At 36.2% G+C, this 22,487-nt stretch overlaps 4 protein-coding genes and 1 long non-coding RNA gene across 7 annotated transcripts; 2 read left to right on the forward strand and 3 right to left on the reverse strand.

Annotated features, from left to right (window-relative positions):
• Positions 1-3,895: 3,895 nt before the first annotated feature.
• Positions 3,896-6,366, reverse strand: LOC116182231. Its single transcript, XM_031502750.1, has 2 exons — positions 6,125-6,366; positions 3,896-6,046 (listed from the first exon to the last, which is right to left on the reverse strand). The coding sequence occupies exon 2, from the start codon at positions 6,041-6,043 to the stop codon at positions 3,935-3,937; it is 2,109 nt and encodes a 702-aa protein (XP_031358610.1). The 5' UTR covers positions 6,044-6,046; positions 6,125-6,366; the 3' UTR covers positions 3,896-3,934.
• Positions 6,367-8,648: 2,282 nt separating this feature from the next.
• Positions 8,649-11,165, forward strand: LOC116182230. 3 transcript variants are annotated; one of them, XR_004147458.1, is made up of 5 exons: positions 8,649-9,857; positions 10,143-10,576; positions 10,633-10,692; positions 10,739-10,915; positions 10,960-11,165. It is a non-coding gene; the product is annotated as an uncharacterized LOC116182230 (long non-coding RNA). The 3 variants fall into 3 exon arrangements; XR_004147459.1 differs by having other exon boundaries at positions 9,513-10,576; positions 10,972-11,165; XR_004147457.1 differs by having other exon boundaries at positions 9,514-10,576.
• Positions 11,166-11,304: 139 nt separating this feature from the next.
• On the reverse strand, positions 11,305-11,723 carry LOC116182225. The gene has a single exon (XM_031502746.1). The coding sequence runs from the start codon at positions 11,721-11,723 to the stop codon at positions 11,337-11,339; it is 387 nt and encodes a 128-aa protein (XP_031358606.1). The 3' UTR covers positions 11,305-11,336.
• Positions 11,724-15,863: 4,140 nt separating this feature from the next.
• Positions 15,864-17,030, reverse strand: LOC116182227 (formin-like protein 3). Its single transcript, XM_031502748.1, has 4 exons — positions 16,788-17,030; positions 16,576-16,728; positions 16,342-16,500; positions 15,864-16,272 (listed from the first exon to the last, which is right to left on the reverse strand). The coding sequence occupies exons 1-4, from the start codon at positions 17,003-17,005 to the stop codon at positions 15,927-15,929; spliced, it is 876 nt and encodes a 291-aa protein (XP_031358608.1). The 5' UTR covers positions 17,006-17,030; the 3' UTR covers positions 15,864-15,926.
• Positions 17,031-18,200: 1,170 nt separating this feature from the next.
• On the forward strand, positions 18,201-21,411 carry LOC116182229. Its single transcript, XM_031502749.1, has 3 exons — positions 18,201-18,387; positions 19,412-19,553; positions 19,602-21,411. The coding sequence occupies exons 1-3, from the start codon at positions 18,201-18,203 to the stop codon at positions 21,409-21,411; spliced, it is 2,139 nt and encodes a 712-aa protein (XP_031358609.1).
• The last annotated feature ends 1,076 nt before the right edge of the window (positions 21,412-22,487 follow it).

The following is a 22,487-nucleotide window of genomic DNA, read 5'->3' on the forward strand; positions in this document are numbered from 1 at the left end:
TTAAAAAGCGCTAAGGAGAGATCATTTTTACATATATTGCAGATAAGGTGAGATCCATTTGGTAAACCCGAGATCCGTTTTCGGATCTCGCCTTTTTTACTGTGTATATCGAGTCTATTAGCTCCGTCGATCATACAGGAAGCTAAATTTCAATTTTCGCCCGGATCTCAACTTTTAGGTTTTTGTCAAAATTTATACACGCGAAGTTCTTGAATGATCATCTTAGGGGGCGCTGCTTACGTTATATATAATGCGTTATATTTTAAATAAAGTGAGATCCAAATAAACGGCAACATTGTAAAGCGGTACTCTCGCTTTAAAGTGCGATAGCAAATAATGAAAGAGGTAGCTGTACTATGTGCGCTTTAACGTAAATAATTTGTTATCTGCCACCTCGTATGTATTATTCCTAATCCACGTTACGGTATAAGGGCGGATTTGTATTAAAGAGATTAAACTGGTGGATTGAGGAGAAATGTAAAATAACGTTTAGTATATTTTAATAAACACATTAAATTAATAAATTAATAATTAAAATAAGAGGGTCATAATGGATTCTAAGGGTATCGAAACTATAAGCTAGGAACACACCTACCACGGTGCCCAATAAGGGAATTTGATACACTTTCGATGACCACCTGTATTTTGATCAAAAGATGTCAAAAACGTTATTTCTATACCAAGTTCATCGGGAAAAGAACCAAAGATATTACAGCGCTGTCTAAATTTGGTAAATTGTTTATGATTGATTTTACCAATTAGGTATCCTACGCGTAGTGGAAGAGAGGTACAAAGCAGTTTTATTCTGATTTCTTCGGGTTTGGTGTTTACCTACACATGATTGCAGGATAAGTTCGATGTTTTTGAACTGAAATTGTCACCTCCATGATTTGAACCAATTTGACTAACCAAAGCATCTTTCTTCAAAAATGAACTTTTTACAGATTTCGTTACGAAATACTGAACAACCTAATGGTTTAGGTACATGTAATCATAAGCAAATATCTTTAGGGTTCTTGGGATTGCATTTTACTAACCAGGCAGCATACAGTACTGGAAGAGAGATAAGAAAGCAATTTGATAATGATTTCTTTGGATTTGGTGTTTATACATGATTGTAGGATGAATTAGATGTTTTTGAACCAAAATGGCCACCTCCATGGTTTGAACCAATTTGACTAACCAAGGCATATTTCTTCAAAAATGAACTTTTTACAGATTTCATTACGAAATACTGAACAACCTAATGGTTTACATGTAATCATAAGCAAATAACTTTAGAGTTCTTGTGATTGCTTTTTACCAACCAGGCACCATACGATACTGGAAGAGAGATAAAAAAGCAATTTGATAATGATTTCTTTGGATTTGGTGTTTATACATGATTGTAGGATGAATTAGATGTTTTTGAACCAAAATGGCCACCTCCATGGTTTGAACCAATTTGACTAACCAGGGCATATTTCTTCAAAAATGAACTTTTTACAGATTTCATTACGAAATACTGAACAACCTAATGGTTTACATGTAATCATAAGCAAATAACTTTAGAGTTCTTGTGATTGCTTTTTACCAACCAGGCACCATACGATACTGGAAGAGAGATAAAAAAGCAATTTCATAATGATTTCTTTGGGTTTGGTGTTTATACATGATTGTAGGATGAATTAGATGTTTTTGAACCAAAATGGCCACCTCCATGGTTTGAACCAATTTGACTAACCAGGGCATATTTCTTCAAAAATGGACCTTTTACAGATTTCATTACGAAATACTGAACAACCTAATGGTTTACATGTAATCATAAGCAAATAACTTTAGAGTTCTTGTGATTGCTTTTTACCAACCAGGCATCATACGATACTGGAAGAGAGATAAAAAAGCAATTTGAGAATGATTTCTTTGGGTTTGGTATCTATACATGATTGTAGGATGAATTAGATGTTTTTGAACCAAAATGGCCACCTCCATGGTTTGAACCAATTTGACTAACCAGGGTATATTTCTTCAAAAATGAACTTTTTACAGATTTCATTACGAAATACTGAACAACCTAATGGTTTACATGTAATCATACACAAATAACTTTAGAGTTCTTGTGATTGCTTTTTACCAACCAGGCACCATACGATACTGGAAGAGAGATAAAAAAGCAATTTCATAATGATTTCTTTGGGTTTGGTGTTTATACATGATTGTAGGATGAATACCTATGCATAATCAATTTTGAAGCATTTCAGATGCCAAAAAATTATTACATAAATTATAAAGGCAATTGTACTTCGAAAGTGAGTTTGAATTGGGCCCTTTAATTTAAAGATGTAGACTTATGAACCACTATCAGCTGTTAGAAAAATTAAAAAAAAATCATTTCCAACGGGAACTCTTTCCTTCAATAAATAGGTAATCGTTTTAATTTATCATCGATGTAAAATAGAATATTACACTAGTTATTATTTAATTAAATGTTATAATATTTCAAGCCCCGGGTGCCAAATAATGTTAACGCACCGCTTTATCGAAGAAAGAATACGCGAAGGAATCCCACAGGAAGGCTAACAACCTGTTAAGTATTCGCAAAAGATAACGAAATCTATTTTTAGAACAAGTACATTTGACAACACCGCATGATCTCTCCTTATCACACCAATGTCATTTTATACACTATATGATCTCTACTTAAGTGTATTTATTTTTGGATCTCATCCTAACTGCTTTTTATATGGATAATTTTAATTGTAGAATTCCTTTCCCCTCTATAGGGGTAATGATAGAAGAATATATTTCATGTCGTTGGCAACCCATTATACACGAATATTTTTAACTTTGAAGGGGGATCTCAGGTTATCCTACTATTATCCGGATCTCGACTTATATCAATAATAGATATATATATATATATATATATATATATATATATATATATATGAGGGCGCCACCAGCTCGGACACTATAATGTTAGAAGTAGGGTCTGCTCCGATTTTTCTTTAGTTTTTGTTGCGTTCCCATAGGAAAAAATCATTGTATTCCATAATTTTAACGTCAACTTTCCCTTTATTCGATTTTTGGACGGCTTCAACAAAATCAGGAAAATCGTAAGTTTTGCGCTGTCTGTTCATAGATAGTTCCACCTGGTGGTGGAGTTCACAATGTAAGCCAAAAATGTATAAAAGCACCAATTCTTGTTCTGGCTTGAACAATTGTCAAGCCATATAATAATGTTCTCCAAATCTCTGTGTTTTAAAAAAAAGCGTAGAAAGTACTTACAAGGTCTTCTTTGTTGCGGCCACTTGTACCCTCGTGCCATATCACTGCGAAGGGTTTTGCTTTTGTATTTCCCTCAACTGCAACAAAACTTTCGTGATAAGCTATAATCCGTTTTGTGAATATCACTTTCTACACGCGGCAGCATAATTTAATTTTTTGTAAATCTGCTGAGAAGTAGTTAGTGTTCATTTCAAAATTTTTGGATCCATGCTCCTGATATTGTTTCACATTCGTCTTCCATGGCGCTTTCGGAGTGACCATGTAGCTTAAAATGTTCGCATTCTTCGCACTCCTCTTGGCCAAGTTTCGCGAAGGAGATATTTTTGGATTTTACTTTTAAGCGATAATAGTCATACGACACCTTGATATTGGGATAGTTTTCTAGGAATTCAGTGCACATTACAGACATGTTTACATCGCTAGGGAGATACCTGCGGTTCGATGCGTGTTCCCGTCTGTAATGGGAGATCTGCGGATTGAACGCAGAGTTGCCAACCCTGGGACAATTTTACGAGTACAATTGAAGTAAAATTGTAGTACAGTAAACCCAAAAAATAGTACGCAACATAAACTTGTTTTATTAAGAAATACATTTTTACTTTACAGAACATTACAATCTAGACCTAGACACAAAGATTAAAGTTTATTAATGAGCAAAATAAACAAATTAGTTGGAGAAAATAAAATCGCCATCTCCCTCTTCCTCTAAATTTTCTTCCTCCTTAAAATTTTTATGGTCATACATTTGGGAATTACATGACTTTACCATAGCGGTAGTAGGTTGAAATTTTAGACATGATTCACTGTTTGCTATACATTGCGATGCCAATAGAGCACCATTGACAGTTCTTGTTGCCAACTTATTCCTGGGTTTAGTTTTAATTAAGTTCACTTTACTGAAAATTCTTTCACAATCAGCATTAGCATGAGGTATACATAATAATGATATAGCAAATAACGCCAAATTTCTGTATTCATATTCGCCCAACACATTTTTGTATGATGCAAGTTTTCCCCAAAATGTATCAATTATCTGTTCCTTCCTTATACCATCATCTGTTAACATTGGTAATTTACGCCATTCGTCATCTATTGCTTGAATCATATTTACATTATTTGGTAAAAATCTCTTACTAACTGCATACAACGGTTGCAAGCTAGGATAGTGACTTCTAAAACTATTTGATAATGCATTTTCGGGCGATAATGCAGTGAGAAATTTTAAAATTCCATCTCTGAAATCAAATCTTTTTTTAATTTGCTCACAAGCAGTAATCAAAAATTGTCTACAGCGTAGACGAAAATCTTGCTCCAGCTGTGGACTACTTTTGACGTCTGTATCATTTAAATGGTTTAAAACATTTACACCTAAGTACATATTATTTACAGAAATAAACTTAGAGCTATCATTGGGATTTATGCTTTCTACAGGAGTTGTTTGAACATAAACACGATCCATGTAGCACATTAATATGTCACAATATAAAGAGACTATTTTAGTATGTAATTCGGTAATTACAACTCTTGCTGATTGAAAATATTTATTAAATTCTGTAAATTTAGGTAATATCCATAATAAAAATAAGTAATAAAGTTTCATAAATGGATCGTTTAAAGCATTAAATATTTGTTCTGTGGCAACAAGTCTATCAGACAACCAAGTATTTGTGAAATATAGTTTAAGAGCATCCCACTGTTCTATTATTCTACCAACTACCTCATTTAAACTAAGCCACCTGGTTTGTGATGGATGTAACAATTTGTGAATTTCTAAATTTAAAAATGATTGGAACTGCCTAAAGTCATGTTGTCGTTTGGAGCTATATTTGAAATGATTATATATATTTCTACTCAGGTCTTCACAATGGCGTGGTAATTGTTTACATGCTTCACTATCACAAAGATGCGCTGAATGGCAAATACATTTAACGATGACAATTCCTGGAAAATTGTCTATAAACCTTGAGGCAACACTATTATTTTTACCCATCATAACATTACAGCCATCAGAAGCAAAACCAACCACATTACTTAAAGGTATGTTGTGTTTTTCAAATGAATTGACAATTACGTTATATAAACGTTCACCTGTTACGCTCGTATCGACAGTACCTTGATCTGCACTATCACCAAACAATTGAATTAGCTCCCAAAAACTACTTCTAATTCTAGAGCACCCTTGGTCATAATATCTTACTACAATACATGCAGTCTTTTGACACGATATGTCTGTGGATTCATCTGTTAAAATACTAAATTTTGACATTTTTAATGTTTGTATTAAATCATTTTTATGCTCCAAACCGATTACGTTTTTCACTAGGGCTGTCAACTTCGTTCTTCCAAGTTGCATGTCAGATAGAGTTCTCGAATCTGGTGCAATTTCTTTGAGTAGGGGTACAAGGTGATCAACCAATGTAAAAGGTACATTATGCTCCGCGAAAAATCCAGCCAGTTTGATTTCTGCAACTTTGACGTCGTTTCTTATGATCGTAGGGATAGGCAATGTGAACTTTTCGATGAACGGTTGTGCTTTCTTAGCACTCAAATTTTGTTTGTGACGTTGGCAAGCATCATGTAGTTTTAAAACATGCAACTCTGCTTTAAGCGATACATTGCACACTTTACAAAAAGCTTTTGTATTATCCTCCTCTGGAGTTAGCCATTTCAACGTTTTTTCCCACATCGAGCGATATTTTTGCACTCTTTTTGTATATTTCTTTTTCTTTGGGGGAGTTACATCCTCATCCTCACTTTCTTTGTCTTTATGGTCCATTTTCTAGAAAGAAATGTCATTTAATAATATTCAAAGGGAACGTATTTCATAGTTGAAATGCTAACATCTACATTTACGTACCTTGTAACTGCGTTAAATATGCACGTTTATAGAGAAATTGTGGACAGCGTTAACAAACAAAACCAAGATTTCACAATGTCCACAATTTACACACAAAGCATAAAAGCAAGTCGCAAGATGGGCGATGGCATACGTAAGTAAACAAAACACACGTGATGACGTGATTCTGCGATCTGCGCGTATATTTAACCACAGACCACAGAACCACAGACCACAGACCAAAGTATATGAAGGACTGTGTATTATAGCTCCCTACGCCATCTAGTAGTGCAGAAATTATATTCTTTACGTTTATTTGATTATTTGATCCAAGAAAACAGTTTTTACGTACTTACTCATAATTATGGTACAATTTGCATAGTATATCTATTGAAAAAGTACATAGGACAAGCATTCTCATTAATGGTACAAATACTACAATTATAGCACGGTTGGCAACACTGCGGTTGGCAACACTGATTGAACGATTCTAGATGGTCGTTGATTGTTCCCTCTTCTTTAATTTTATTTGCCGATGGCCCCTCGTTGGTCTCGACTGGCAGTCATTTGACCTTAGGGGTTTTGAGAAGTGCATCGCGTACAAACCGATCATTGGTTTTTTGGTAACCAAGAGTTGTCAGGAAAAATACTTTACAAACATCTTGATTACATGAATTTTGGAGAGAATATTTAATTGTATTTTTTTCTTATTACTTTCAGCTTTCGGAAGTTCTGATTACATCAAACATTTTACTGAATAAATGTTCCTCTGGCAATCCAGAAGAACTTCCAAAACTCGCAATTTATTTCCTTACGTCTCTCATCTGACAATTTAGAACACTTCCTTCTGCAACCGGCACTACTACATCCAGGTAATATATTATGGCTATCATTACACATTTTTAATTTCTTCCTTTCTATCAAGCTTAATTCTATTTTCTTGCGTTTCCTGGGATTTCCTTTCTTTGTGTATTGAATTATTGCACCAAAACCCCAGACAGAGCAGTCGGCAGCGGGATTCGAACCCACAACCTTCCGAATAGCATCGGTGAGCGCATCCACTGCGCCACGTGCCTCGGTACTCTAATGAGGTACAAATACATTCTTAGCAGATTCTAAGATGTGACTTATAGAGTCATTGTGGATATCAACTAAATCACAGATAAGGTTGTATCTAGAGCACATTAAATGGACAGGAGCTCTTGGTAGTAAATTTGTACGAGATTGGGAGACATAAAATGCATCAAACTGTCTACTATTAAGCCTAGGCACACGAAAATTAATACATGCTAAAAGTTGAGGACAATCAGTAATATTGTTTAGTAATTTATATAAGCAAGACAAATTATAATTCTCCTAAATTCGCAAGATGTCATTTTAAAGGTATTCAATAATGTTTCATGATCAAATCCTTGACAGGGGTACGCACCAAACTGCTTTAACCATAAATATTTCAAAAATTTTCTTTGGATATTTTCAACTAAGCTTTTATAATATTTATAGTGGGGGTACCAAATAATTACGGCGTATTCCAGTCGAGGCCGAAGTAAGGTAAAATACAAAAGCTTTATAACATCTATATTATGGAAGTCTTGTCTCTTTTAAACAATTTATAATAATGTTGTGCCGAATCCCTTGGAATTCCATTTTTTGCCGTTAGAATCCATCTCCAAACAGCTTTTTTTACGTGAAAGACGCATAATAGTAATTGTGCTTCTGGCCAATATTTTTTTAAAACTTTTCTTTCGCCCAAATCGTCATCAGTCATGATAACTGCAGGACTAATTTTTGTAGGCAATATGGCTAGCATTTCCTTAACTGCAATATCAAACAGATCAGTTTTTTGACAATGGATAAAATGCATCCAACGGGTAATCCTCCGGCAGCACTTTGGACCACAAAAAAATATATTTTGTGGTCATAAGCATCGCAATTACCGGATGCGTCAACAAACATAATTTCACTTGCTTGAGGTATTTCTATGGAACGTTGCATAAGAGGTGTACATATAGCTACAGCATAATTATCATGTAAGGTTGTTATTTTATAACATAGACCTGACTTCTCTTTATGAAAAGCCAGCATTTCTTCTAACTTAAGCAGCATATTGGAACCAGTACGATCACCAAAGTCTTCTTTAAATTTCTTTTTCCACAAATTAGATACATCCGTTTTTGTTGGAATATAATGCCTATCATATAATATATCTTCATATTCATCACCCAGTTCCTCCATTTTATCCATACAATAGGTGTGATAAGCTGTGGCTGCAGAATGGCCTCTGTTAAAAAGTTCGCCTATCTTTTGCTTAGCCTCTGGGCCTAGAGGCCTCTCACGAAGGGCCTCAATGACGTTTAACCGATGATTATGTGTTGATTTAAATTCTATCAGACACGGATATTCTTCTGTTGTTATAGATGGTTTAGTAGACTTAGACAATTTAAAACTTTTTTTGATAGTTATAAAAACCTTTGCAGAACAATCAATATTTCTTGATTTTTTTTTTCTTTTCTGTCGTTGTTCTGTTCTGTTGTTTTGTAGAAGTATTTAAATGACATCGATAAATACGTTTAAAAATATTTCTGGGTGCCGTCGTCGGAATTTTAAAAGTTTTTTCGATGGTCCAGGTTTCTTTTGTTAACGCCTCAAGAAGAGAGACCCATTTCTAAGGAAAAAAATATGTTTTAGGCATCTAATAAAAAGTACATATTGGTATATGTCAAAAATTCCGACCCCGAGGTCAATTATTGTCAAAATAAAATACATATGTATATATATTAAAACATTAAACCCTCTTAAATTAGAGCACCCCGTTAAAAACACTTTTAGTTTAACAAAATTTCAGACGTTTCAAGTTTAAAATGAACAATAAGAAATTAAACGACAATTCTAAGAAAATATTATTTTAATACCTTAATAGTATTATAAAATTAACTAGCATGTTACCCGCGGCTTCGCCCGCGGTAGACGTATACGTTATAAAAGACGCATAAGATGAAAGATTTTGGTAGCATATCTATCGTCACTCTCACAATAAACAAAATAAATAAGGATGCAAGAAAATGACCTCACTGCACCCATCAAAAACTTTCACTATACCTACAGGTTATAAAAACGTTAAATACGTAACATTATACAACTTACCTCTACATCTTCTTTGGTAAACAGTCTACAAACTATTATATTATTGTCTTTAAGTATATATTCATAACCCTCAGGTAATGCACGCATTTTTTTTTAATTATTAGCACACTAATAAACAAACACCAATCTACTTGTACAACACCACCGTAAACTAGGTTATTTTATCAACATGTTTCCCTTAAACAATCCGAAAGAATTCAACCTGTGCCGCGATACAATGACTTGTAAATAACAGACGTATTAGATGGACACGTCTGCTGGATACAAACGGTGTTCGTGCGTCCGGGACATGTACTGTTTTTCATCTTATTGAAGTTTATTAGTGATGGGTTCGTAAAAGTGAGGTTACTTTTCTTGCGTTACAGGTGTAGAAACCGTGCGTTTTGACCTCATTTAAGAACTGTTGAAACGGTATTTTTAACAAAATTAACATGAATAATAGTGATAGTGATGATAGCAGTGTTGAGGGCCTTCATGGCAGCAAGAAACGCAAAAGGGATGCGAAAACATGGAAAAACAACAAAAGAAAAATTGCTGCTCGTAAAGGTGAAGCATATATCTCCTCATCTGGTAAAAGAGTTGCTCCAAAAACATTTGGACCTCCATGCATGTAATCTATTTTTCTATTATAATTATCTAAAATAACGTATCATTTTCATTTTTTAAGGTGTAAGATGAAAAGCACGGACAAGTTTACTGATGAAGAAAAATCTATTTTTATTTCAAAATTGTATGACGGTAGACCAAAAAATGAATATGATACTGTTAGATTATATCTGTGGTTTATGCAGCGACATCTGTCCGATGTACTTAAACTGCTGTACTGGTGTTAATAAAATGTGCGATTACTTCCTTGTGAACTCGCAACAAGTAAACGTCGTTGTCGTTTTAATAGGTTATGGACCCAGGCCGCCATTGACCAGTAATTCGCGTGTTTGTTGTGTGTTTCTAAATATGTCGTCGTTCAGTATTTTATCTACTGTGCCAAAATTGAAAGGGAGAGAAAATTACAGCGATTGGACTTTCGCAGTAGGTAAGTAATTTTCTAGTGCTAGACGATTTGGAAGGGTGCATAGATGGCAAGTGCGAAGACGTGACGAAAATCGCGAAAGCTAAGGCGAAGTTAGTGTTATCTATCGACGCATCGCTTTACGTACACATTAAAGAAGCTAAGATGGCAAAGGAAGTGTGGGATAACACAGCTAGCCTCAAAAGAGAGCACGGTCCCTTTAGGAACAACCTCTCAGAGAAAGTTGAGGTACCGAGAGACGCTCAATTTTCCGGTACCACCTGCAACTGTGGAGAACTAGGTGGAACGTTTTTCGGAAGGTAAGGCGAAGGTACTGTGACTCCTTTTTTTTTGTTGAGTTTGATGTTTTTTTCAGATTACGAGTATTTTACTTCAGCGGTAGAAGCTGATCGCATGCTTCTCTCCATGATAGCAGGTAATGTATACTTTGAAGTTGAATATAAATAATGTCTTTCTTACAGGTGACAAGTACTCAACATAGTGACAACGATTTACAACAAACATAAAAAAATGCAGAAAAGTTTAGTAAACCAAAGCGATGTTTTGTTTTCTGTAGAATCTACAGTCGTGCTGTTTGTTTCAGATTGGATTTACTTCAACGGACGCAAGTAATTCAGTGTCTCCAGTCAAGATATCAGGTAATTTGTATTTTGAAGTTGACTATAACAACTTTATCTTACAGGTAGTCTTTCAGCTAGAACGTCGCATAGTTTAAACCATATATAACATTTTTGGGGGGAAAAAATGGACGGCATCAACAATTTAACAACATACTAAATAGTGTATATTTTATCTTTAATTAAATGTCAAATGTATTTATTTAACAAACATTTCTGTTAATTTGAACAAATAAAAAAAAATATTCTAAAAATGAACTTAATGAAATATGTAAGCAACAAACAAATATAAATAATCTAATATTTCTGTTTGCTTGTATAAATATTTTGAACAAAAACTTTTATCTTCAACCAATCTTTATTATGTAGAAGTTCTCCAGTTTCAGCTCTCAATTTCTCGCATTCAAGTCTCTTCGGGGGTATTTTGTTTTTAATATTGGTTTTAAAAAAATGTTTTAACTGCAGATCTTTGTTCTTCGGTCCATGGAACAAGTTCCCTTTTTCTCTTAGAAAATTTGTTGTCAGCTGCGGTACTTATACTCGGAATTTGTGCCGTCGACGTAGTTGTAGTAACATTTGCTTTACCCTCGGTAGGGTTTTCCATTTGGTTCGTTGGCTCGACAATTTCAAGCACTTCTTCCAATCCTTCATTTTCTTGATCAGATTTATCACAATCGACCACATCCTCCAAATCTACCTCAATTTCATCTAAGGACTTACCTTTGAACTGACCTGCTTCACCTTTCTCCATCAGCAACAGCAATTTCGACATCTTGGCCGTTTGATAGACGTCGTTTGGTAAGCGGTAAGAATTTCTGTGAGTACCCATCGTATGCCCCATAAAGTTAGCCAATTGTTCAATATCTGTTTTGCTCATGTTAAATATTTGGGTTAGGGTAGCCAAGTGGTTTCTTAGTCTAGTGGCAGTTATTGCTTTCGGGTTTTTGGCCCCGCACATTTTTGCATATTTTTCTAGAACCTTATAACCTGCTATGGGCGTTCCCACATTTCCCTTAGCAAACAAGTATGGATTATCACGGTTTACAAAATGTTGCCTAGATGATAATAACAGACGTATATGTTCTTGCACATCTTGACTAAATAGAACGGGGACGCCCCGATGTCTTTTTCCAGTAATTACAACTCTTTTAAATTTTTGCATTAATATTTGTTCAGTCGGTGAAACGGCTTCCGAAAATTCTTCGTAATTTTGCGCATTTTCGTTGTTAGATTCGTACAAATGTAAAGCAAACCTCTGTAACTCCCCAGGACGTCGACGATTTAATAACAAGACTCTACAAAATATGGTTTCCAACAATTCATTATAAGCAGACACATCTTTCTTGTTACTCAACAACTTCTGCGATGCTTCCTCCGCCTTATTGGATAAAAATTCTTTTATTAGTTTTAGATCACTTGCAAGTGGGATTATCGTAATCTTATTCCACTTTTGAAGGGCCAAGTTATTGGCCGCATGGTTTGATACATCGTATCTCCAATTTGATTCTAATAAGTGAATCATCGTTTTAAAATCTGCTTCAGCTTCAGCATGGTTGACATTTAGACCCAAATTCCGTTTTCTCAATAACAAATCAATTGCAATGTCACAACATTGTTTAAGCGAAGTACTAATATTCATAGCATATGTGGGGGAAATAAAGCAATCTTTTACGGCATCATACTTGGCAACAATCTTTGTAGCTTCCACATTCCACAAGCAAATCAAAATTTTGTGGCTTAAGTGCTTCGATTAAGTTTCGTACTGTGGGATTTAATTTTTTCATTTCTATAAGTAATTTTGATAATTCGCGCATCTTCCTAGAAGCAACGTTCACGAAATGTTTTTCGCGGTGTATTTTTATATAGCGAGCGCCAAATGCACATATTAACAAGTCTTTTTTTGCTACTAGGGATATTTGGTCTGCTCGCATATGTGGAAACACACTCTCTTTTAATTTAGCGTCTACTTGCATATACTTCACTAACATATTGTGAGCATCAATTTGCGGTGCAGTAGAGCATTTTTCTCCTTCACAGATTTTATGCCTCCATAGCTGCTTGGGAGCGTAAAACCCTAAACAATTGCTGCAAGGTAAGTACTCTGAAAAGTTTCTTATTTTTGTTTTTTTCATAGGTTTGAAACAGTCTTGCGAATTTTTTAGGTAGTTTCCTTTCTTTTTCAGAATCGTTAAATCTGCCTTTCTCTCTTTACTTTTTTGTGGAAATGAAAAAAATTTTTACACCTCGGTCTCGAGTGGATGGTTTCGCTGCAAGTGCCTTGAGAAATTCAAAACATATTCTTCGCAGAAGAAACAGAAATCTTTACGACGTTTGTAGACAGACTTTGCTTTCCCTCATTTTCGTCATCTAATTGATCATGAGCGGGCCTTACAACGACGTTTTGCAAGATATTTATTCTTTTTGCGCGAGAAGAGCTGGCGGCTGGCAGGGATCATGGCAGAATCCAAGTCATCGGAATCAGATGAAGATGATTCCTATAGAAATGTAATAATAGTTATTCGTACAACTAGTTTTGAAAGTAATACTTTCTTTCATGAATTTGCAGTTCGATTAACGAGGGCGAAACGTGTTGTACACGAAAATTTTTTGTATAGTGACCCTTAATATACTTAACCCATAATTGAAGTGATATCATTGACGGCGATTTACTCAAAAAATTGATGCTATTTGTTCATAGTTAGCATTAAACGCCATGAAAACGCATTGTAAAATCGCGAAAAAACGTAACAATTTTTATGCGATTTTTTGACAAAGAAAGTCCGGGAACTTGCGCTATGCAAAAATAACATTTACTTTATTCAATATTGGTATATTACTCTGAACGAACTGGAACATAATCAGGATCTTGTACAGAGCACGGTGAACGCGGGGGGAGGGGGGGGTAGATGCCGGGCTGGGTATGTGATTTATCTACGCAATGGTAATAAATAATATCACGACACTCAAAATTAGTTTCTGTACATACCTCTGAATATGTCAGAACATCTGAATCTTGAACAGAACAAGAAAGGTTGGATGTGTCATTTTCGACAATGTGTTCGACGAAGTTATCGTAGAATCTTCTACTGCCTTGGTAAATTACCAGAGTCTGTATAGTATGTATATACTATATTATTTACTGCTCCTAAAATTTCAAGAAAATATCTGGAGTAGGAAAGTTGACATTGCTCAGTCTACGCATGCGCACATCAATCGGGAAAAATCTTCTTGGCTCAGGTGCTATAGACATAAAGCTACTGAACACAAAAAGAACAAACTAAATATCTGGAAAACTGTAGGAGTTTTAGACTTCGGAAAAAACGGACGGACAGGCGTACGGACGAATAAAAATCAATTTGAGAATTGGTGCATTAGTAATAGCTATAAGCTACCCAATACAAAGACGAACCAAGTATCTTGCAAACTGTAGGAGTATTTAGATTTCGGAAAAACGGACGGATAGATGTACGGATAAATAAACATCAATTTTGAGCAATAGTTTATAAGCTACCGAATACAAAAAGGTACTAAATATCTTAAAAACCGTAGAAGTATCTAGGCTTCGGAAAACCGGACGGACAGACGTACATGGTAGTGGCATTGGAAATAGTTTTATAAGCTAACCCGAATACAAAAAAGGTACTAATATCTTAAAAACCGTAGAAAGTATCTAGCTTCGGAAAAAAAGGACGGACAGACCGTACGGTCGAATCAAATCATTTTTGAGCAAGATGGTGGGCATTAACAATAGCTATAAGAGTAAGTATAGTAAGGCCGATCCTGGCTCACTTTACATTGAAAAGTGCCATATGATTGAAGTGTTAGCGTTTCAAGGTCAAAGTGGTGTTGAAGGTCAAAGTGGTATTGCGTAAGTGGGGGTGGGTGGGTTTCAAGGTCGAGTGTTGAGAAGAAATGGGGTGTATTGTTTGTGTTTTTCGGAGGGGGGGTGATGGGTGAAGGCCATTGGATTTCAAGGTCGAGTGTTGAGAAGAAATGGGGTGTATTGTTTGTGTTTTTCGGAGGGGGGGTGATGGGTGAAGGCCATTGGATTTCAAGGTCGAGTTGTGAGAACAAAGGGGTGTATTGTTTGTGTGGAGGGGGGGTGGCGGCGGCTCAAGGCCGTTGGGTGTAATATAAGGTGTTAATTGGAAGACATTTGTCCATAATAACAAGAATCGACGAGATGTCAAGAGTCATTGTTCATAATCATCATCAGCAGCAGCAGCGGCAGCAACGGAAAAAAGAATTGACGAGCTGGTAATGAAAATTAGAAAATTAAAGTGGGATGTGGAAATTTTGGGTTGTCGGCGCCGTATGGAAAAATTGATGTTGTGAGGTCTACTGGCGATTTGTGTGCATGAGATAAGGCCCAATGATGATGATGATGATGATGTACCTAAATAAAATGATTATTTCCTTGTGTATATGTAAAGTTGTGTGTATTAAAAAAAAAAAATGTACAAAGGGGTGTTTATTCATTTTCCCATCGGCAATGTCCCTGTTAGAACCACACCCGCGTGGTATAAGTAGGTGTTATTTGACATATTGATGGTTAATCGCGCTTGAATGAAGTTTTTGATCAAAATGATTGACCGTCTAGGGGCCCCTTTAGATCGTGTACATAAAAAAACTTTGCAATTTCGCGCGCGCATTAAAAATAGAACAGTATCAGTTTGTACTTCGTGGCCTTGCACTCGTTTCTCATTTATGGTGTTGTTGCTTACGGAAATAATTATGATTTTTGCGGAAATTAAAATTCGGGAATATCATAACTCAGGTACGTAACTTAGTAACAATACTTATTGCAGGGAGAAATCATGAAATGAGATTTATAATTTCCATTGTAGGTTGCTGCAACAACGCCCTGTTTCACTTTTGCTTGACCTCGACAATGAATTCCTCGTATTGGATTAAAATTATAGCCGTGGAAAGTTTGCGGCGGGATAAACTATATTAATAACAATAACAATTGCATCAATTCCGTATATTTGAAATAGGTACATACAATAATTACATTATTATTTCGTTATAGTTACATTGACATTTGTTTTAAAAATGTAATATAATTAATTATTAATTGCATTTCTTTTTGGAGATGCTGCTGTTGTGTTCGGGATGCCGTTAATTCCCTTTCCAACCTTTCGGTAAGAAGTTGGGAATCTCGGTGCTTCGTTTCAACAATGGGCAACATTTGCTCCAGGCACCGCATGGACACCATTGCCAGCTCTTGGGGGTTGGACGGCTCGTGCCACCTGTGCGGGTCCAGCGGGGGTGGTGGTGGTGGTGGCGGCAGATCTGTTGCTGCTGCTGGGGAGATGTTTTGGTAGATGTCTCTTAGGACATTCATGTCCTTTGCACCCGCCCTTGGTAACGAAGCTCTGTAACAATAAGGAGAAAAGCACAGTATTAAGAATAGAGTGTATGTATATATTGCAAGTATAACTTACTGAAAGTGATTGTTGTTCACGGCGTTATTGCCCGGTGGCGGCGGATGAAATTGGTGTAAGCCATCTCCCGCGTGCTGATTTGACTGTGGCGGTGGTGGTGGCGGCGGCGGCGCGGGAATTATGATGTGTTCTAATATCTGTACCGGATACTGATGATGGCTATAAAAACAAATATATATTAGAATAATTTTTTAAAATTGTTAATTTTTTTTTGTTTTCATGAGCAATTTTTACCTTAACTGCTGCTGCTGCTGATGCTCCTGGTCGTGAGGTGGAGGGATCGCCCTTACTTGTGGGGCATATACGTGGCTCACGATGCCCTCGTATTCTTTCAGAAAGTCGTCCAACTCATTCATGTTGTTGTTGTTGGCTGTTGTAGTGGTGGTTCTATAAAAACAATAAAACAATTGTATGGATGGTGGAAAGCGAGCGCGAGTACGCCTTACCTTTCCTGGTGTCCTTCATCATCTTCGGTAATGAGATTGATGATGACATCTCCGTCCATTAATTTTGATGGTTTATTTTTTTCTAATGCCGTTCTTAACACCGAATGTTCGCCACCGCCACTAGCACCACCGTAAGGCTTCTTGTTCGTTTCACTTTTTTTTTTAATACTCAATTTCGCGCCGCGTTTGTTGTTAAAGGAAGACATCGAGGAAGACATGGTCTTAACGTTCACGTTAATACTTATCCAATATGAAAAATCTCCACCTATATATGGGGAGGGTTTTTGATGGAGTTAGCAAAAGAGTGAAAATCAAGGGCGTTCTCACAGGTTGCTTTCCTGGTAGCTCAACACTGACTCCATTGTCCTCCTCCGTACTTGCATGAGACACTTGCGACACCAAAGCTTCCAAGACCTACTCATGCAGTAACACTGACTCCATTGTTCTTGTCCTTGAAAACGTACTTGCATGAGACACCTGCGACACCAAGGTTCCCAGACCCCACTCATGCAACTGCAGTAACACCGACTCCATTGTTCTCGACCTTGGAAACGTATTTGCATGGTGTTAGCAGAAAGCGCATGGGACACCTGCGACACACCCGAAGCTTCCTAGAAAAGCGCCAACAATAGCGAGCACTCATGTAAGAAAGGGAGTATTCATTAATGTCCTTCGGAACGTGAGCGTATAAAAGGCCTCCAATTTCCGCGATTTAATGACTTCGTCTCTGTGCATCTTTGACGTAATATTCCATCAACGACAAGTGTCTCTTTGTGTGTGTGTAAGTGTGAAGGCCTCTCGGATTTCGCGCAACTTTGCAGGCGAGCTATTTTTGTTACGTTTCGAGGAAGAAGAACTCTGGGAAAATAGTTTTAATCGTAGGTAGGTACAATGGAATCTGTTACGAGTTTAAGCAATAACATAGTTAATCTAACGCGTAATTCAATTAAATTATTAAAAAATAAGACCGATATTGTTAGACATATTTCAATAATCGATTCCAACATACGTTTGTTAGAGAAAGCAATTACCAATAACCTTCATAATGAGATAAATGAAAGCCCGATAAGACTGGAAGCGAATTTAACCCAACTTAAATATTTTCGAGCACAATTAAAACAACAATTGAAAAATATCTCGGTAAAAAGGGAGGGTTGTGGAATAGATGACACCGTCGATAGAAAAAATCATCCGCTCCGTACTTTGGCGTGGTACACCTTAGATTCTTGTTTTAAAGGCCGTTTGATTACCGGCGTCATTGTAAACTTTACCTATAAAGACCCCTTAGTTTTTCTAAAAAAATCGTACGACAGCTTTGCGCGCAAAATTGGTGAGGCGCTAAAACGATCAATGTTAAAGGTAAACGTAAGTTTGGCATGTAACTTTATCCATCCTCAAGATCTCAATGTAGATATGAAAACATTTCAAACGAGAAATGCCGTAATTGATATCGGCACCAATCTTAAAAAGTGGTACAAGGAGAACGTTTTTGATAAACTGCAAGCCAAGTTGGAAAATTTTTCCGAAAAACAGTCCGGTTGGGCGTTAAGTGAAGTGCTATTTGTCAAAATCAATATTAACAATTACGCTCCCATCAAAGGTGGTTTTTCAACATATATAAAGATGCCCTCGTTTATACTAGCTAAGAAAGCCGTTGTGAATGTACGAAACAATGATAAATTTTGTTTTCTATGGTCCATAGTGGCTGCTTTAAATCCCGTCACCAAAAATGTTGATAGAGAAAGTAGTTATCCTCATTTTGATGACATACTAAAACGCGAATCTATTCAATTTCCTATTAAAATAACCGATATAAAAAAATTTGAGCAATTAAATCACCTCTCCATTAACTTATATTGCGTAGTTAAGAAAAAAGTACTTCCATTTATGTTAAGCGGTAAGACGGATGGTAGAAAAACCGTAAATTTATTGGTATTGTCATCAAACAATCAATCTCCTCCCAACAACAACAACAACAATGGCAACGATTATTATCATTACGCTTGGATTAAAAATATGTCGGCGCTGTTCTCCTCGCAATTATCGAATCGAGGTCATAAAAAATTTTTCTGTTACACATGTTTAAATCATTTTTCGTCGAGCGATCTATTAGACAAGCATTCAAAAAGGTGTCATCAAGTGAATAAGTGTTCCATTCGAATGCCTAACAGCAATAACGATACCGAAAAATATGTAGAGTTTACTCGCTATTCGCATATGGAGAAGGTTCCATTTGCTATTTATGCTGACCTTGAAACTATCTTGGAAAAATGCGATAACTCGACACCTCTTCAAGGTGTAGCCACCGCGCTTTACCAGTCACATATTCCGTTTAGTATAGGGTTCTATTTAAAGTGCTCGTACGATGAGTCACTTTCAAAATTTGCGATGGTTTATTAAACAGTTACATGATATCGCTAAATGGGCGAACGCCATAATGAATACTGTAGTTCCCATGGAGCGTTTAAGTTCGGCTCAACTGAAAAGGATCGAGAGTGCAACGCACTGCCACATTTGCGAATAACCTTTTTTGGAGGGTGACGTAAAAGTTAAAGTCCATAGTCATAGCGGTGGGGGGCTCTTTCGCGGCGTTGCTCATAGTAAATGTAACCTAAACTATAAAGATAGTCAGGTAATACCTGTAGTTTTTCATAATCTGAGCGGCTACGACGCTCATTTTATTATTAGAGAGCTTGCGACCGGGGTCATTCCCGGCGAAATCAAACTTTTACCCGTAAACAAGGAGAAATATATCTCGTTCACAAAGTACGTACAGGATACTTGTATTAAGTTTCGCTTTATCGATTCCTTTAGATTTATGAGTAGCAGTATAGATAAATTGTCCTCATATTTGGAGAATGACAAAAAAACCCTTATAAGATTGCATAGCGACAACGCGAATGAATTTGGTTTGTTAACGCGTAAGGGCATATTTCCGTACGATTATGTCGACTCATGGGAGAGGTTAAACGAGCTAGAGTTACCGCCTAGAGATGCATTTTTTAGCAATTTGAAAAACGAAGCGGTAAGCGAAGCCGATTACGAGCACGCGCTTAACGTATGGAATACATTCAACATTAAAACATTAGGAGATTATTCCGACCTTTATTTAAAAACGGATGTTCTTCTTTTGGCTGATATTTTCGAAAACTTTCGCAATACGTGCATAGAGACGTATCGGCTTGATCCTTTGCATTACTATACCGCTCCGGGTCTAGCTTTTGACGCCATGTTAAAAGTTACGGGCGTGAAATTGGAGCTTCTAACTGATATTGATCAACTCATGTTTATCGAGAAAGGGATTAGAGGCGGTATAACGCAGTGTTCTACTAGATACGCCAAAGCTAACAACCCGTTCATGAAAGACTATAACAGCGACCTTGACACGACGTACCTATTGTACCTTGACATTAATAATCTTTATGGTGCCACAATGTGTAATTTCTTGCCCTTCGGCGAATTCTCCTTTGTAGAGGACATTGAAAATTTGGACATACTTAATCATCCGGACGATGCTGACGTAGGATACATAGTAGACTGTGATTTGGACTATCCCTCCGAGTTGCACGAATCTGATAGTGATTTTCCCATGGCGCCGGAGCATATGATACCCCTTAATTCAAAATTTAAAAAACTGATGTTAACCTTATATCCAAAGCGCGAATATGTCGTTCATTATAGAAATTTAAAGATATACGTGCAGCACGGTCTAAAATTAGTAAAAATAAATCGAGTATTGCAGTTCAAGCAGTCTCCGTGGTTGAAAAAATACATCGAATTAAATATCGGTATGCGACAGCGGGCGAAAAATGAGTTCGATAAAAATTTCTATAAATTAATGATTAATAGTCCTTTTGGTAAGCTTATGGAGAACGTGCGGAAATACAAGGAGGTGCATTTATTGACTAAATGGGGCGGACGTTACGGCGCTAGGGCATATATATCCAAACCAAACTTCCATAGTTGTACGATATTCGATAAGGACATGGTGATCATAGAAATGAATAGATTAGAAGTCTTTTTCAATAAACCTATATACGCAGGATTTGCAGTTTTAGACATTTCAAAAACGTTTCTTTACGACTTTCATTATAACTACGTTTTGAAAAAGTTTCAAAAATCGTCCGCAAAGCTGTTGTACACCGATACCGATAGTTTAATATACGCTTTTAACGTTCCCAACATATATGAAATTATAAAGGAAGATATTCATAGATTTGATACATCAGATTATGATCCCGAAAACGAGTTTGGAATTCCTTTGGTAAATAAAAAAATTCCGGGGTTAATGAAGGATGAAAATCATGGTCGTATAATGACCGAATTTGTAGGGTTGCGTGCAAAGATGTATTCATATGAGGTCGATGGAAAATTGATAAAGAAATCGAAAGGATCCACATCATCTAGTATGAGGGACGTTACGATCGATGATTATAAAAGGTCCTTGTTTAATATTGTAACTATAAAAAAGGAGCAGAATCTAATACGATCGAAGAAGCATGCCGTATACACATTGAAACAAAATAAGGTCGTATTAAGTCCTCACGATGACAAACGCGTCATATGCGCTAATCGTATCGATACACGGCCTTGGGGATATTGTAATTTTAGTAATCCTACCTAATACAACCATACTAACGACTACTACGACGATGATGTCGATATTCCACAACCTTCGCGTCTTTTAACCACACCTTTTGTATTTTAGAAAACCCCTCAACAATAACAACAACAACAACAATACGGATAATGGATAGCGAAAATTTGAAAATACAATTGGAGGAGGAGCTATACAAAGCTTCTATTCCCATTTATAAACAATTTTTAAAACAAGCTCTATTGAGAAACTCATCCACTACATTCATTAATGAGGTGTTACAAAACCTCATTATCCTCCCCGATGAATGTTTCGGTTGGTGTGCTTGCTCTAGAAATGTATGTGAAACTAATATTAGATTACTGATAGAGAGAAAAATTGAACTGGATAGGTTAGTAAAATCAATATCCTGTAATGTTAGTGATTGTAGTAGTGGTAGTAATATTGATAGTTTACCGTTTCATATCAAACAATATGTAATTAATTTACTCAAGTCTTCTGCAGGTGTGTATAAGGATTATTTCATATGTAATAAATGAAAGTATTTGTAAATCTGCAAAATATGCCAATGTTAATGCCCTAACATTATTTATTAATGTGTGCGTAGAAAAGGGAGTAGAGTGTAGATTTAATACGCACGAGCACAATCGTCATCGCGAGATATACACATGGATATTGGAAAATATCCGTAAAGGCGAAGAGAATCCTGATGCACTTCTCGGTTGGACCTGCGGACCAGACTCTTCAATATGGCCCTCTACTCAATTGCTCGATTATAAAAGACTCGAGAATTACTTTTAACGATAATGAGAAAAAGAGACCCTAGGAAATATGTTGTATGGTGAATTACAATAATAAAAAGTAAATATTTAAGTTTTATTTATTTATTTATTCAAATCGACACATCATAACCTTATAGAACAACATTATTTTTATCAATCCATGATTTCTCGTCCACACCCAACCATTTCACGTACACTTTGTCTTTCTTGCGACGCAGGACCTTTTCAACCAGGTATACGTCCGAATACTTGGCCTTCTGCAACTCATGTTCGTAAAATCCACCTAAAATCGGTTTAGCCTTCATGTCTTCCAACAAATAC

The sequence above is a fragment of the Photinus pyralis genome, unplaced genomic scaffold, assembly GCF_008802855.1.
Source record: "Photinus pyralis isolate 1611_PpyrPB1 unplaced genomic scaffold, Ppyr1.3 Ppyr1.4_unclustered_Scaffold4344, whole genome shotgun sequence".
NCBI classification, from domain to species: domain Eukaryota; kingdom Metazoa; phylum Arthropoda; class Insecta; order Coleoptera; family Lampyridae; genus Photinus; species Photinus pyralis.

Bases quoted from the DNA above. Each gene is read 5' to 3' on its own strand.
- LOC116182231 (XM_031502750.1), bottom strand. From the start codon at position 6,043: ATGGACCATAAAGACAAAGAAAGTGAGGATGAGGATGTAACTCCCCCA.
- LOC116182229 (XM_031502749.1), top strand. From the start codon at position 18,201: ATGAAAACATTTCAAACGAGAAATGCCGTAATTGATATCGGCACCAAT. The intron at 18,388-19,411 runs GTGGTTTTTCAA...TAAACTATAAAG, and splicing joins CAATTACGCTCCCATCAAAG to ATAGTCAGGTAATACCTGTA. The intron at 19,554-19,601 runs GTACGTACAGGA...CGATTCCTTTAG, and splicing joins AAATATATCTCGTTCACAAA to ATTTATGAGTAGCAGTATAG.
- LOC116182227 (XM_031502748.1), bottom strand. From the start codon at position 17,005: ATGTCTTCCTCGATGTCTTCCTTTAACAACAAACGCGGCGCGAAATTG. The intron at 16,501-16,575 runs GTAAAAATTGCT...TTGTTTTTATAG, and splicing joins CAGCAGCAGCAGCAGTTAAG to CCATCATCAGTATCCGGTAC. The intron at 16,273-16,341 runs GTAAGTTATACT...TTATTGTTACAG, and splicing joins GTGAACAACAATCACTTTCA to AGCTTCGTTACCAAGGGCGG.
- LOC116182225 (XM_031502746.1), bottom strand. From the start codon at position 11,723: ATGGGTACTCACAGAAATTCTTACCGCTTACCAAACGACGTCTATCAA.